Here is a 15,836-nt window from a genome sequence, read left to right on the forward strand (position 1 = left end):
TACGACAGATATTTACTAGGGGGGAGGGTCACTGTATCGTGACCAATTACTGTCATCTACATGAAACGATCAAACGACTTATTGACTTCAATTAGCAGATAGATATAGGTAATTGTTTGGTTTACATCAAACTTTACCCCCTCAGGATATTTGTGTACTAATCGGGATCATAATGTCAAATTGGAGACATACTTACCAGCAAGGATTTAATTACGGTCATTAAAGGATCATCACCTCAAAACAATATACCCCATAAATATGTAAACATCTCTCTCTGACCTTCCTTTAAAGCAATATAGTCTTTGATGGACACATACTATTCGTGATTCAATTAACATGGAATATACATTAAATAAAGGTATTTACTTTACGAAAGCATTCTATACTGATTCTGAAATTAAATAATGAAGTCAAATCACAGTAGTTCAAAGAATAGTATGTAACGTCCAATCAGTATAGTCAAAGTTATAGGATACGTAAAATAAAAAGTCCAATCACCAGTGTTCGATTATATAATGATAGGTAACAAGAGCTATTTTGTTACATATCTTTTCTACGATAGTTTGTTGAAAAAAAAGTTGAATCTTGCCAATGTATCTCGTAGCTTTGTCAAGTCTAGAAATGGGTCCCGGAAACTGAGTTGTCACGATATATATTCGTCTTTTGTCTATGAAGGTACATTGAGGTTATATTTTCACTGAAAAATATTTGTATGTTTATTATTAAAACAATTAATTTATTGAACAGCTACCCCTTTCTCAAAAGAAATTATTTTAATCTAAACAAATGTACTGAAAAAACAAACTTGCTGGTAAAGAGATGTCCGTCAAATTCCACACATATTGCTCTTAATTGATTTTTTTAATGATGATGAAAAGTCAATTGCTTACATTGACAAAGCAGAGACTTTTTGTTCTAGAATAAATGTAATGCCAACTAATAAGAATATGATACTATATTTTGAGACACTGTCACAACATGAATGTTCAAAATCCATCCTATTTCTCAACAAATGGTTGCAAATAGGCCCTTTCATATTTTTGTCAAATTGTAATATCTTTAATTTAAATCTACAGCTGCGCAGTTCTAAGTGAATAACAAAGACATTGTGCTCTTCTTGTGTGAGTAATTTTCAAACAAACCAATACGTAAAACCTCATAATTTTGCTTTTGTATCTTTTTACAGCAATGTTGGTCAGAGTTTGGTATAAACAAATCAGTTTCAGACATGTTTTACATTTTGGTCCACATGTGTACAAGATTTCCGTAAACCCCTTAACCTCTCTTAGTGTTACTTGTGTGAACCACGCGTGTCACGTGATGCACATTTAGCAGAGTATTCGATATGACTTTACATACCATTAAACTTTATAAATGAATAGTTTTATATGTAAGTTGTATTTCCTGAGTTCTAAAGAACAAGTGTACTTAAGCTATAGAGAAAGGGCCCTTTTTCAGTGCCGTTTTTATATAGAAAATATCAACAAATTGCTTTTTACTCGTATTAGTTAAGCACTGATGGATACTTCTGATTTATATGCACGCTTAAATTTACCCAAAATTAGCATACAGTTTAAAAACGGAGGATTTTTAAATGCTTATAAATGATCTAAATCCGGAAAAATCGAACCGAACCTACTTGAATTGTGTCTATTTAAATCAAAGGGAGGAGACATTTAAATCAACATTGCTCTGTTGGTGGATCGATTGGCGCATTTGCTGAATTATACTTTATGCATTATTTTACGTTTGAAAAAAAATATCGAATAAAGCTTTGCATATTACATGTACCAAAGTGACCAAACAAACATTCCTGGCCATACAAAGATGATGGAAAGCGATTTAGAACGTGTCAATGTATTACAGTGAGCACATTTGACAAAGTTTACCTTGATAGAACCCACGTGATTGTTTGAAATACTTTATTCCATGCGTGGGTTCAAACATGATTCACGCAGGTAATAGCTTTCGCTTGCTATAGGAAAAACCTTGAATTTTCATACGTTTTTCGATTTTTAGGTACCAGCCTAATTTAGTACAAACTTCCTACTTTCACAGATGTTTTCTAAATGTATAATGCGTATTTTATCTTTTCCACAAGTTTGTACTCGGTTAGGCTGACAGTAAACAAAGGCTTTGGAATGAATGCCCGTCCTCGATTTACTATACAAAATCACTAATGTCTGCTGACCCCTACTATGTTTTTTAGCTTTTTGCTTTTTATATACAATAAATTCAGCGCTAAAACTTGTTAACTCTTATGGAATAGATATTAATAAATAATGTTAGGGAAAAAATATGCTTAATTTGAATCTTTATTTTTTTTCGCTTTTTACCGGGGCCCATGAGTACACTCGTCCTTTTCCTTAACTGGTGCAAATTTTACGATAAACAAACTATAACAAAAAGGTTGATACATTTTAATCCTTGTTATATTTATTGAAAGGACAGGATTCCAATCCACATCGAATACACTTTTGCGATGTGTTTAAAATCATTGAAAATGCATCAGTCATTGCTAAGAAATGCAATCGAAGCTTTTTTATAATCAGGATGTGTCATTTTAGTTGTATACTTTCGTTTTAAAATTATCATGGTATCTATTCTATAACTCACTCTATAAGGGGCCGTTTACATATATTAAGAAATATTCTTTTGCATTCCTTTGAATTAATGACTTGTACAAGCTACAGTAGGTATTTAATTAGTGTCTTTAGAAAAAGAAGAAATCTGTGATTTTATGACTATGATAAAGACAATAATAAGTAAGGGTATAGGTTTGTACAGACTATTGTCAAAGAGACAATCATACCCTTGTCCTGGATGTATGCTATTATAATTGGCACATGTTCGAGGTATACATTTACCATGCTTTTCGGTTTTTTTTTCTTTTCAGTAACGGAACTTCAAGTTCAGATTATTAAATTCAATTAATTTGAAATATATTATTTAATACTAAGAAACTCTTCTTAGTATTGAGTCAAAACGTTGAACTTCTTTGCTTAAGTAATTCATGTAGAGGGATAATGAATAATGAACACTGAAAACATACATATCAACTGAATATGAAAATAAAATGCGTAGATGTAATTTGAGAAGAACCAAGTACTTTCGATTTGTTTATAGAGTGTTATTTTCTTCAGTGTCTCAAGACCGACTAATCACTTTTTCGCAAATATCATACAAAGGTACAGAACTGTAATGTAAACCATGGCATTACACAATGACAGTGTGAATTAAAGATGAGGATTTCAAACACGCCAAAATAAAAGTTTCCAGAAGAGTACTAAGTATTTATAGTCAATTGTACAAAAAGAGCCTCGCCCATAATTGTTTGAGGGATTTTCCTATCAAGAAACTTGTTTTTTCTTCCTTCCGCATTAAATGGGATGCCTCTTATCTTTGGTATGTTTATAATGGCCCTTATGATCGACAGAAATAGTTTATGCCAATAATGGACGACATCTTTTTTTAAGATCATAGTATTAAATAAAAACCCTACGACTATTTTTTTATTTTCAAAAACCGACATTACAATTTTTAAATACATTAAAAGGCTTAATTGTCAACAAACTGACTGTCAGATCTACCTTAAATTTTAAGATATAATTTGTTTAACTATAAATATCATATAGTAAAGAAACAATCCCTATATTTTACCTTTTAAATTTTGGTATTTTTAATATCATTATGTAGAGCTTTTCTTATATAAAGGAGTTCAAAACAGTCTAAAAATTTCCTCTCTCACCAAGCCCTCTTAAGGATGACGTTTACTAAGGATAAAAAAAAAATCTACTAATGATAATGAAAAGCCATATTTTGTATAATATAGACTTTCGAATGTAGTGTTATTTTCTCTTTCAAAGAAAATCCCAAAAGATTTTACACTACTATTGAGATTTTCTTCATTGTGAAAATATTTCAAATGATTAAACACTTTAAAATATGAAGTGCAGTTTATAAATGATAATGGCTTTAAATGGATATAAAGCAATACAATTTCAGCATTGATTTAAAAAAAAAATGTTCCAGTCCGAATTTCCTCTTTCAGTTTTCAAATCCCTACCCACTTTTGATCCAAAAAAATTGAATGGTGATAACAAAAAAAAAAACATATTATCGCATATTGGAGCTTGTCTCAGATATGCGCATTTATCTCAGTAACTTTTAGCCGGAAATTTTTAGTACGATCGGGTTGGGTTTTAACGGGTGTTTTTATATTAGTTACTTCCCTTCTAGAACAATCCCCTTTCTAAAACAATCGTGGATTAGGTAAGACGTTGTAAATTTGCTAAAATAATTTTTAACATAATCTTGCTTTTTTATGGCTGTTTTAACAAAGCATTCAACTCATATTGGGTAATGTTGTACGCTGCCAGAAGTAATATAGATGGATGGTTTTACTTTATGAAGATATTTGATCGATTGAATTTATTTACATGGTTTTTATTCATGTTCGGCTGAAAACCACGTGAGGGTATGATAGTAATAACAGAATGCAGATGTACTCAAAAACCGTCCATTTTATCCGTTAAGTATTTACCATTTTTGCTAATTTTAATTATTTCTTATTATTCCGAGCAAAATGCCCAAAACAAAAAAAACGGATTTGTCAGCGACGAGGGGCCAGCGTGGGGGCCGGAGACGACAGAGGCCCGAGAGGGCAGGGCGTGCAAGCAGCAGCACAGCAGCAGAGCAGGTAGCGCAACCTCCAGTGGAGAATCAGACGGCGGCTTCCCATTCCCCTCAGCCCTCCACAGCACCCATGATGGTGGCGCCATCCATCACTGTGGCAGGACCAACAGATGCTATTGGCTCATCCCAGCAAGAATCGACAGAAATGGCACAAGGTACTAACATTGGTGCTCAGTCTCAGTCTTTAATGTTTGGCAATAACTTTAGTCAACCTGTCATAAACAATTCAACCCAAGTAGATTTAGGTTACCATGTAGATAATGCAACCAAACAAAAAATTGTCAATGGGGAATACATTAATTTAGCCACCCTGCTTGTGCGTGATGCTAATAGGCTACAACTATCCACATTGTCAATGGACTCCCAAGGCCAAATTATAGCCCAGCCCAAACACAATCATAGATTGACAACCATTGAGAAATGGACAGATGCCTTTATCATTTATGCATGCATATACAGTACAGCTCACGAGTATCCCGACAACAACACCGACCACCGTGTTTGAAAGTCCACGCTGAGCGTGGAAGTGTCGGTACCTTTGATCTATTGTTCTCTGTTACGGCCACAGGACGAGAAAAAACACGGTGCGACACGGTGCAACACGGACAATAACACGGTGTAACACGCGGTACTTACCTGTGAAAAAAAGAGGTTTTAGGAATAAAACTTATATTATATTAAATATCTATTGATGTACGTAAGAGAATCAAAGAAAAAGACAAAGAAAAAGAAATAAATAAAAATTTTATGCATGCAATTTTCAGACGTATGCGATTGACACGGTTGATTTTTGTTAATATTAAAAATGGATATCGCCCACATAAAGGTTTGATCAATTAAAACACTAACACTTTCTTTTCCTTTTTAAAATTCAAATAAACGGTTCCTTAAATTTTTGTTTCAGTCCGTTTTTAAACGTAGTTACTGTAGTTTGGCAGTTTCAATAGTGCATAGAACCATAACTGTGATCTTTTCTCACTTATACCTTTTCAACGATAACAAATCTAACGGGTTGTTGAAAAAAAATGTACTTTCTCTAACTAATATAATTATACAGCTTTATATCTAATATATTTTCAAATTTTCTTTCTTTTATACATATGTGTGATGTACTTGTCCATGTAGTACCGCACGGTACATATTCATTGCGCTTAGAATCCGTGGATCGGTACTTTTTATTTTATCTTTATAGCAACTTGAGTTTAGAAATTAATTGTGTTCCAAGAAACTACTCAGTATTGCAATAATTACTGTTTGATTGTTTAATGATCGTCATATAAAAGAGAGAGAGAGAGAGAGAGAGAGAGAGAGAGAGAGAGAGAGAGAGAGAGAGAGAGAGAACACCAGTATGAGCTTAATTAAGGTACATATTACTTGTAATTCAGTGTATTAAGTTAGATTTATAGTTTCCATTATATTGAACCCTTTTCCCTAAAAATGTGATAGAATACATGCAGTCAGGGTCCACGTGCTATCCCTGTCAATCAAATCAGCCCGCGAGATAGACCACGTGCTCCTTCCATGATATGGAAAAAATGTCGTTCTAGTGTTTTTTTAAGTCCGCAAAATAGACAAATGTTTAACAATGAAGTATTCAGTGTTTGAAATGTTTAGTTTCTTCATTCTTATACTGCATGCATGAGGGTTGGAATATTACGTTGTAAAATATCTCTCTCTCTCTCTCTCTCTCTCTCTCTCTCTCTCTCTCTCTCTCTCTCTCTCTCTCTCTCTCTCTGTACATTTGTGCAATCATTTTAGAATTATAAGAGTTCTATTTGTATGAATTTAATTCATTTATTTTAGATCCATGGTTTTAATAACGATTTCAACACAATGTCTACAAGTTTGTAAAGTTCACGATGTAATAAGATTTTTCGTTAAACTTTTGACGCTATTTCACATCAATAAAGTAGTGTTTATTCTAAATGCTTGCAAAAAGTTACCGGTATTATCTCATTCATCTTTTTAATCAATCAGGTTTTTTTTTTGTACATACATGTATGTATTCGGTAAATAATTTCTTATCGCAAGTTAATACTTTGTGAAATTCCCGCATTTATAGAGTTGCTGAATTGTTTCCCGGATCCACGCGCCGATAGTCTTACGTGTAGTTGTTTGTGTACATATCTACAGACAATTTTTTTGTTTGTTAGAGATTAGGAAAAATCATTGAACTAACAAAGTAGAAGTAAGATATATTCAGACCATACACACGACGGGTTGTGATGAGTGACCAAACAGGTGTTCGCGGAAAGGTGTGAATAACGGCATCTCGAGTACACCTGTTCAGACGTCCAAATATACACACAGTTAGTTGTAAATTCCAATGACACCTAACAAGACAAACAATAACACCTGTTGTGTATAGAACCCAAGATGAAAGACAATGCTGTGTGTCTGATCAGCTTCCGTACATCGCACGATCGAGTGATTTTTTCATGTGAAATCACGAGGCCATTACGAGCTATACGGAAATAAAGTTAAAAATTATTTTATGAAATGCGGGTATATTTTCAATACATGTACAATGCTTGAATATAATTTAACAAGAGTTTGTAGATGTATTTATCTATAATCTATAATTAAAAAAAGTGATTTTTTGTTTATATTTGCTACATAAATAGCTGAAGTCCAAATTATTCGAGTCACCGGTAATATGGGGTTATTATTTACTACAGCACATCAACAGCACATGTTTTTAGAAAAACATGATCTGAAATGTTTTCATTTCTCATTTTTAATTGGTTTAAAGTAAGGCTGTAAATTAATTCATAAATCAGAAAGTGTTTACAGATAACAGAAATAAGACGTTTAAGCTCCCGACATTTTAAGAGGATCGTCAGTTACAACACCACGTGTGTTTAAAAAAAACAAGATGAATTAAATTGATTTGAATTTTGATTATATATTAATTGATTATTAAAAATTTTTGGTGAATTTATTTCAATTAATTTAAGAACAAATGAATTAAAAGGTACCCATTTACGTCGAGTTTTCAGATCACAAAAAATTAACTTCACGTTGACAGCCTTGACAATTTTCTGGGTCCGTGCAACTTAAGTCAACATTCTTTTTTTTTTAAATATGAAAAGGATATATATGTTTCAACTTTTGTTTAGCCATAATTTCTTTATTTCTAAACAAACGCTATTTCTATCAACGTCTCAGGTAACGATATCCACGGAGTAACACAGTGGCCACGGAGTTACACAGGCGGCCACGGTGCGACACGGTGCTTTTTCTTGAATTTTCCAATACACATACACGGTGTCACACCGTGTGCACGGTGCGACACAGACCGTTTTCCACCGTGTTTTTTACACGGTGGGTGTCGGGATACTCGTGAGCTGTACTGTATCTTGCAGCCCACCCTAGCAAAACGCACCAACTATTCAAATACATGCATGACGTTAGGTTGGGGGCCGAAAAATCGCAGGGTTGGGTCACATATGATGAGCAATACAGGCTTCGGATGGCAATTAACCCATCAAATAACTGGGGGGCAATAGATAGTGAATTGTGGCTGGTGTATATGACGCCCGGGATCCAGTCCAATACAAATCGTCCATCAAGTTCACCAAACAAGTGCTTTGACTTTAACTACAGAGATTCTTGTAACAGAATCCATTGCGCCTATCTGCACCAGTGCATCAGATGCAACAATAAACATCCATTAATTCGCTGCATGGACACTCAGACTCCTACACACCCAATTGGTCAGTCATTTCGGGGACAAGGATTTACATTTAGACCGTCTCAGTTTCAGTCCACCTATCAACCAAGGCAAGTCTTGCCACAGTCAAGACAATTTACACCTCAGCCAAGACATGTTACACCACAGTCAAGACATGTTACACCACAGTCAAGGCAAATGGGCCCTGGGCGTTTCCCCACTAAAGACACAGCAAATACTGGAACATTTAATTAACTACCCAGATAGAGAGGCAGCACATACTTTAAGGGAGGGTCTAGTTAATGGGTTTAAGTTGCAATATGAGGGTCCCCGGTTTTCAATTTTTAGTAGCAATTTAGTGTCTGCAAAGCAGCATCCAAATGTTTTACAAGAAAAAATAGATAAGGAAATTACAGAGGGGCGAATGGCAGGCCCCTTTCAGTCTCCCCCTATGTTAAACTTTCATGTGTCCCCCATAGGTATTGTTCCAAAAGCTGATGGCGGTTGGCGAATGGTAATGCACCTTTCATACCCACCGTCTGCAAGCATTAATCACAACATTGACCCTATTCACACATCAGTAAAATACACATCATTTGACACGGTCATTCAAACAATAAGTCAATTGGGGAGAGGGACAATTATTGCAAAATCTGATATAAAAAGCGCCTTTCGGTTACTTAAGATATTTCCAGGGGATTTTGAATTATTAGGTTTACAGTTTGAAGGTAAATTCTATTTTGATAAGTGCTTGCCATTTGGTTGTTCCATCTCATGTAAACTATTTGAAATGTTTTCCACATTCTTAGAGTGGTTAGCTAAGGAAAGATCAGGGTTCAATACCATTCATCATTACTTAGATGATTTCATCTTCATAGGGAGTGCTAACACAAGTCAATGTAAACTTATTATGCAAAAATTTGAGGAGTTGTGTTTGGAAATTGGTGTACCCTTGAACGCAGAGAAAACAGTTTTGCCCACTACTAATTTAGTGTTTCTTGGTCTGGAAATAGACACGGTCAAAATGCAAGTCTCTATTCCACAGGAGAAAGTGTATCAACTTTCCACTCTATTAAAATTTTGGGTAGGTAAGAAGAAAATTAAGTTGTCGGAGCTACAATCTCTAGTGGGCAAGTTAAATTTTTTCAGCAAGGCTATACCTGGTAGTAGAGCATTTAATCGCAGGTTTTACAATGCTATGATAGGAACTAGTAAACCAAATCATCATATTCGGATATCGGGGTCCATGCGTCAAGATATGAAAACCTGGATCGAATTCTTGGATAGTTTTAATGGGGTGGTATACTTTCCGGACAGTGAGTGGAGTACCTCAGATACACTGAAACTCTTCACGGATAGTGCAGGGTCAGCAGAATTAGGTTGTGGTTGTTATTTTCAGGACCAATGGATGTTCCTTCAATGGCCAGAGCAATGGGCTTACAATGAAATTTTGCGGGATATTACTTTTCTAGAGTTAGTTCCAATTGTGTTGTCATTGATGGTCTGGGGAAGCCTCCTGCATAATAAAAAACTTATCCTTTTCATAGACAATATAGCTTTGGTTCATATTTTAAACAAACAGTCATCTAGATCAGAGCGTGTCATGTCATTAGTTAGGCCCTTAATGTTGGTTGCGTTAAAGTACAATATTCAGTTTAAAGCCAACCACATCCCAGGCAAACTTAATCAAATAGCTGACTCTATTTCCCGCAAAAAGTGGGACACTTTCAGGAGCCTGGCACCTGCAGCAGACACACAACCTCAGCCAATTCCGGAGCAATTCCAGACCTTGCTCTCTCAAGCGAAATAGAGCGTTTATTCAGTGCATCTATGTCAGTGAACACTAGCGAGGCATACAGGGTAGGGATCCAAGCGTTTGAACAGTTTCGTATTGGCCAAGGGTTGTCACTGGTTTGGCCGCCACCAGACACACACTTAAACATGTTTATTGCACATCTATCAATAAAACACTACAAACACTCGACGGCAAAATCATACATTGCAGCGATAAGCTTCAAATGCAAAAGTCATACATTATATGATCCCACAAAAAACTTTGTCACCCAAAAGCTACTTCAAGGTATGAGAAGATCCACCAATACAGCAGACACACGGTTACCAATCACACTTGACATTTTACAAACCATTATCCCAAACCTTCAATTTGTTTGCTCTAGCAATTATGACACCTCATTGTATAAGGCTGCCTTTTCCCTTGCATTCCATGCATTACTTAGGATAGGTGAAATTGCTCTATCTAAGGGTAATTCACATGAAACCATTCTCCAATGCCAAGATGTTTCACTGTTAACTAACAAACTTGTGGTAAGCATTAAACGCTCCAAAACCGATCAGTGTGGTAGGGGAGTGACATTGTCAGTTAATGCATCACATGGAGTAACGTGCCCAGTAAAAGCAATGCTGGAGTTTTTGCAAGTGCGCCCAAGCATTACGGGACCATTATTTTGTCATTTTTCGGGGAAACCACTAACACGGTATCAGTTTAGTGCGGTCCTAGCTAAGGTCTTGGCACAGTCATCCATTGATAGTAAGAATTTTAAGTCACACTCCTTTCGGATAGGAGCAGCTACTACATTAGCACTTCAGGGCGAAACACAACATGTCATCCAATTGGCGGGTAGATGGCAATCTAATGCCTATCGCACATATATTCGTTAATGATAAGAATTATTGGGATAGTCTCATATACCATCATACATTCATCATTTTAAGTAAGTAGTAACTTAGTTTAACATATATTCGTTAATGATAAGCATTATTGGGCTAGTCTTGTATCATACATTCCTTATTTTTAGTAAATAGTAGCTAAGCTTAACATCTACCAAGTTTTGTGCACATAGGTGTCAATAAAGTCTGGGTCATAGGATCCTCCATAGTCAAGAGAGCGAGCATAGCGTCCAGGGAACGAAAGGGGGGATTAAACCTTGGAATAGTTAATACCCAAATCTGGTGGCAAGGCTATGGAGGTATGGTCCTTAGTCAGTTACTTCCCAAGCTTCGTGTGCTGCGAAGAATTGAGAATGACCCAGATGTATTAATTATACACTGCGGAGCAAATAGTCTAGGTCTCATTGAGTTAAAGTCACTGCTGGAAAAGCTACAAGACACACTGGAACAAATAGCCAAGCTTTTCCCTCGTTCTAAGTTGGTATGGTCAAACCTGCTCCCAAGATTCAATTGGAGGTATTCAGAGGACATTAGGGCCATGGAGGACTCAAGAAAAAGAGTCAATAGGGAAGCAATATTGTTAGTTACGTCTATGGGGGGGAGTTTTATTAAACATACTCAGTTTGACACTAAGGACCCAACATTATTTCATGATGACGGTGTTCATTTGTCAAAAAAGGGAAATGATTCATTACTAGAAAACATTGAAAAGGTCGTTACATCGTTACTTAAGGTTGAGGGAGAAGAAAATGAGCAAGCTCTGGCCGCTGGTGACCATCTGTGTTGAGGTACTGCCGCCGTCACTAATGGTCTTTGGTCCTCCCATTGTGGCGGTTGCAGTTCCATAAATGCCCGTAATAGATTTGCATCAGACAACGGGCATTTATGGCCCTTGCAAGTGGCGTATTTCGACCGCACCTCAACACAAATGGAAGAGTCGACACATATTCTACGCTCATGACGTCATATTGGACAGTTGATCCTAATTCAAATCCATAATGATGGATATGCACATGTGAAAATTTTTGTCCATTTACTTGTCATTCAAGGTTGCTTATATCATGTATATGGCTTAAGTAAGGTTAAAATATTTAGTAGAACGTTAATGCACTTGTGTTTACCCAGTGCATGATTACGTCATATTTGCTTATTGATAACGTCATATTTGCTTGTTGATGACGTCATAATTACGTCATAATTGCCTATTGATTACATCATGTTTGCTTAATGCTTGTTGCTTTGCTTTTTGCTTGCTTGCTTGCTTTTGTTGGGGGCGGCCCTGCGGTAGCCCCCATAATTTCACCGCGGCCAGAAGCGCCAAATAAACTATTCTCAGATAACTTGGTTTTCATGTTATTCATTAGGTATCTGGGATAATATCGCATATTGGAGCTTGTCTCAGATATGCGCATTTATCTCAGTAACTTTTAGCCGGAAATTTTTAGTACGATCGGGTTGGGTTTTAACGGGTGTTTTTATATTAGTTACTTCCCTTCTAGAACAATCCCCTTTCTAAAACAATCGTGGATTAGGTAAGACGTTGTAAATTTGCTAAAATAATTTTTAACATAATCTTGCTTTTTTATCCCACCCACCCACTACCCATACTTGTTAGAATGCACATGGTCTTTGTTCTTACTTGGCATGATTTACTTAATTACATATTACAAGATTTTATGTTCATGTGAATCTTTTAGAGCGTATACTGCTGTGGTTTTCCTTTTTATTATATTGCAGCTGTACACTGGTTCATCAAAACGGCTACACTGGATAACGTCGCGGTGAAAAAATCCATATGGCGTATTTCGACCGCACCTCAACACAAATGGAAGAGTCGACACATATTCTACGCTCATGACGTCATATTGGACAGTTGATCCTAATTCAAATCCATAATGATGGATATGCACATGTGAAAATTTTTGTCCATTTACTTGTCATTCAAGGTTGCTTATATCATGTATATGGCTTAAGTAAGGTTAAAATATTTAGTAGAACGTTAATGCACTTGTGTTTACCCAGTGCATGATTACGTCATATTTGCTTATTGATAACGTCATATTTGCTTGTTGATGACGTCATAATTACGTCATAATTGCCTATTGATTACATCATGTTTGCTTAATGCTTGTTGCTTTGCTTTTTGCTTGCTTGCTTGCTTTTGTTGGGGGCGGCCCTGCGGTAGCCCCCATAATTTCACCGCGGCCAGAAGCGCCAAATAAACTATTCTCAGATAACTTGGTTTTCATGTTATTCATTAGGTATCTGGGATAAATAAAAAACAAGACCTTATTCTGTTGGCATTAAATTTATATGAAGTCACTAATCAAAATATTGAAAATGGTGTCTTTTATCGTTTTTGAGCATTTTTCAATATTTTTGCAATTCGTGTCATACGATTATTTCAATTATCAAGTAAATTAAAACTATACAGAAAATAAGCAAAACTATATAGACTAAAATATAAAATCTTAACTTCAGATATAAGAGTACTGTCAATAATGTTTGAGCGGAAAACCAAATCTGCAAAATTTAGTCCAATTTTCCTATGTTTGGTTTTTTTTTTGTTTAAGCCTAATTCCATAATATAGTAGTAAAATTCACTGTTATGACATTAATAATTCATTTCACAAATACTGTTTGTGATTAGAACAAATTTTACTCATAACATTGAACTTTATAACAATCCGAATTGGAGAATTCAAACCCTGAGTAAACAACATCCTGAATCAACAGCAAGACCATACTTTACTGGTATAGTAAATAGTGGAAGTAATAAAAGTGAAGCCGTTCTTTAATTCAAAGTAGAGTAACAAATATTTTTGGCAAGGAAGGCAACATGAGGCAGTGGTATCGTTGTGCTAAAATCTTTTTCTAAAATTCAAGAGAAATAAAAAATGAGACATCTTGAACAACTTATATAACATGTAAAACTGAACTTTACTAGATCGGTAAAAACACCAGATTGTTAACGCCAAAATGGGTATATAGGATTATCATTGTCTAATGACAAATTCAAATATACATTTTATTTACGTTCACATTTAAAATACATTCAATAGAGTATAAAACATGACCTAAACAATGCACACTTTCATACTCATCACAAGAAGAAACGGTTTCATCTTTGGTCAGCCATTATATCTTTGGATTTTTTCAGTGTTTTGAAAGAAAACCGACGATGTGATAGAAACAGGTCTCAATGTTTAAATAAGTTTTCAAGTATCCATCACACTAGGCCTTGTATTAAGTAAATGTTCTGCCTTTTCTTGTTTTAACAAATTAAACGTGTTTTATTTCCCAAGCTTAAGTAATCACTCACGCCTGATTGAAAGTTTGTTTCTTTTAATTTAAGATGTTGAGACATGATAGATTTTATTCATTTTTGTACAAACACCCAACAATAATATCTTTTATCAAAAGAAACATGTATAAGGACACATATCTATCTCCACAATTTAGACATTTTGTTAACATCTATTATTTGATTTATAACATGATAAGAGATCATAAACACCGATAGACTAGCCCCTTAAAAGCAAATCAAAGGGACAGACTTGTGGACGAACAATATCATGAAAAAAGATAAATAAAGCCACAGAAGTATGCCTTTAATTAGACGTCAACAGTAACAGTATGATACTTAAATAGTTGTCCTTGTATACATTATGGTTAGAGTATGTGATTATTTTATTTTAGTATATTCCATTAATAAAAAAAGATTTGTGCGTCGCACGTCCATTTATTTATTTCATTTTTTTATTAAATACATAACGGATGTATATTGGTATGATATGAATATAATTACCAAGAATAACATACAAAATCTGTATCTAACACAATTAACTGAAACAAATAGTGTGAAAACCCATGTAGAATATTATTGTAAGATCTAGTCATTTTCAAACCGACCTCCCTTTGAGGTAGTTGATAAGAAAATGCAACAATCCTCCTAAAATGTCAAAGAAAGAAAACATGAATACAGGTTACAAGGAAACATGAAAGTAAGTAACAAAACTTCCTACCCACAAAATTGACAAACAACCCCCAACAGCTACCACCAACTTGATTTTATCCCTTCCCCCTCACATGTAGGTATGAATACATTTTATATGATTGTGTACATGTGTATACATGTAACAAAAGTTGTAGTTTTGAAAAAAGATTAATGCATATAGGCATATCTGAAAACTGTTTTTAACAAAGAATTTAAAAATGATGTTCATGTTTGTATGGGTTTCTTGAAAGGAAATATAATTTTTGTTCTAAAATAACGTATAACACCAGAGTATATGATAACTATGTTTTTGGCCCAAAGATTTTTTTGCTTACAGATTTGAATAGTTTGGTTTCCGTTGTGTGTGTTAATTTTCTAGTTGGTTTGTTTTTATACAGGGGTTGGAGATACTAAAAGGGAAACAACTCAAATACCGGGTATATTTACATATATTTTTTTAATATTAGAAAAAAAAATTAAAGAAACACAAATAACATATTTTGTATTTAACATACCCGGTGATTTCTTTGAAAGTAATGATTTACTCAGTAATTCATATGCATGACTGATATCAAACTACAAACCTGAAGTAACAAAAATTCATGAAGTCAAACTGCAACGTTATAGACATGTTAGAGGCATTCGATGGGATTCATCAAACACTGATGGTGATTCGTTAGAGATCTAGCAACAATATCTACGGGTCATAAAAAAATAAGGCTAGATTCGTCAAGATTTTGGAGAAAAAACACACACTTTGTTGACATGCTGTTTTAACACTTC

At 34.9% G+C, this 15,836-nt stretch overlaps 1 protein-coding gene across 1 annotated transcript; it reads left to right on the plus strand.

The window, feature by feature from the left end:
- Window positions 1–4,115: 4,115 nt before the first annotated feature.
- LOC136276416 (uncharacterized) lies at window positions 4,116–13,293 on the plus strand. Its single transcript, XM_066088317.1, has 3 exons — window positions 4,116–4,272; window positions 4,582–5,153; window positions 8,043–13,293. The coding sequence occupies exons 2-3, from the start codon at window positions 4,586–4,588 to the stop codon at window positions 8,621–8,623; spliced, it is 1,149 nt and encodes a 382-aa protein (XP_065944389.1). The 5' UTR covers window positions 4,116–4,272; window positions 4,582–4,585; the 3' UTR covers window positions 8,624–13,293.
- Window positions 13,294–15,836: the final 2,543 nt, after the last annotated feature.

This window comes from Magallana gigas, chromosome 6 (assembly GCF_963853765.1).
Source record: "Magallana gigas chromosome 6, xbMagGiga1.1, whole genome shotgun sequence".
Taxonomy (NCBI): Eukaryota; Metazoa; Mollusca; class Bivalvia; order Ostreida; family Ostreidae; genus Magallana; species Magallana gigas.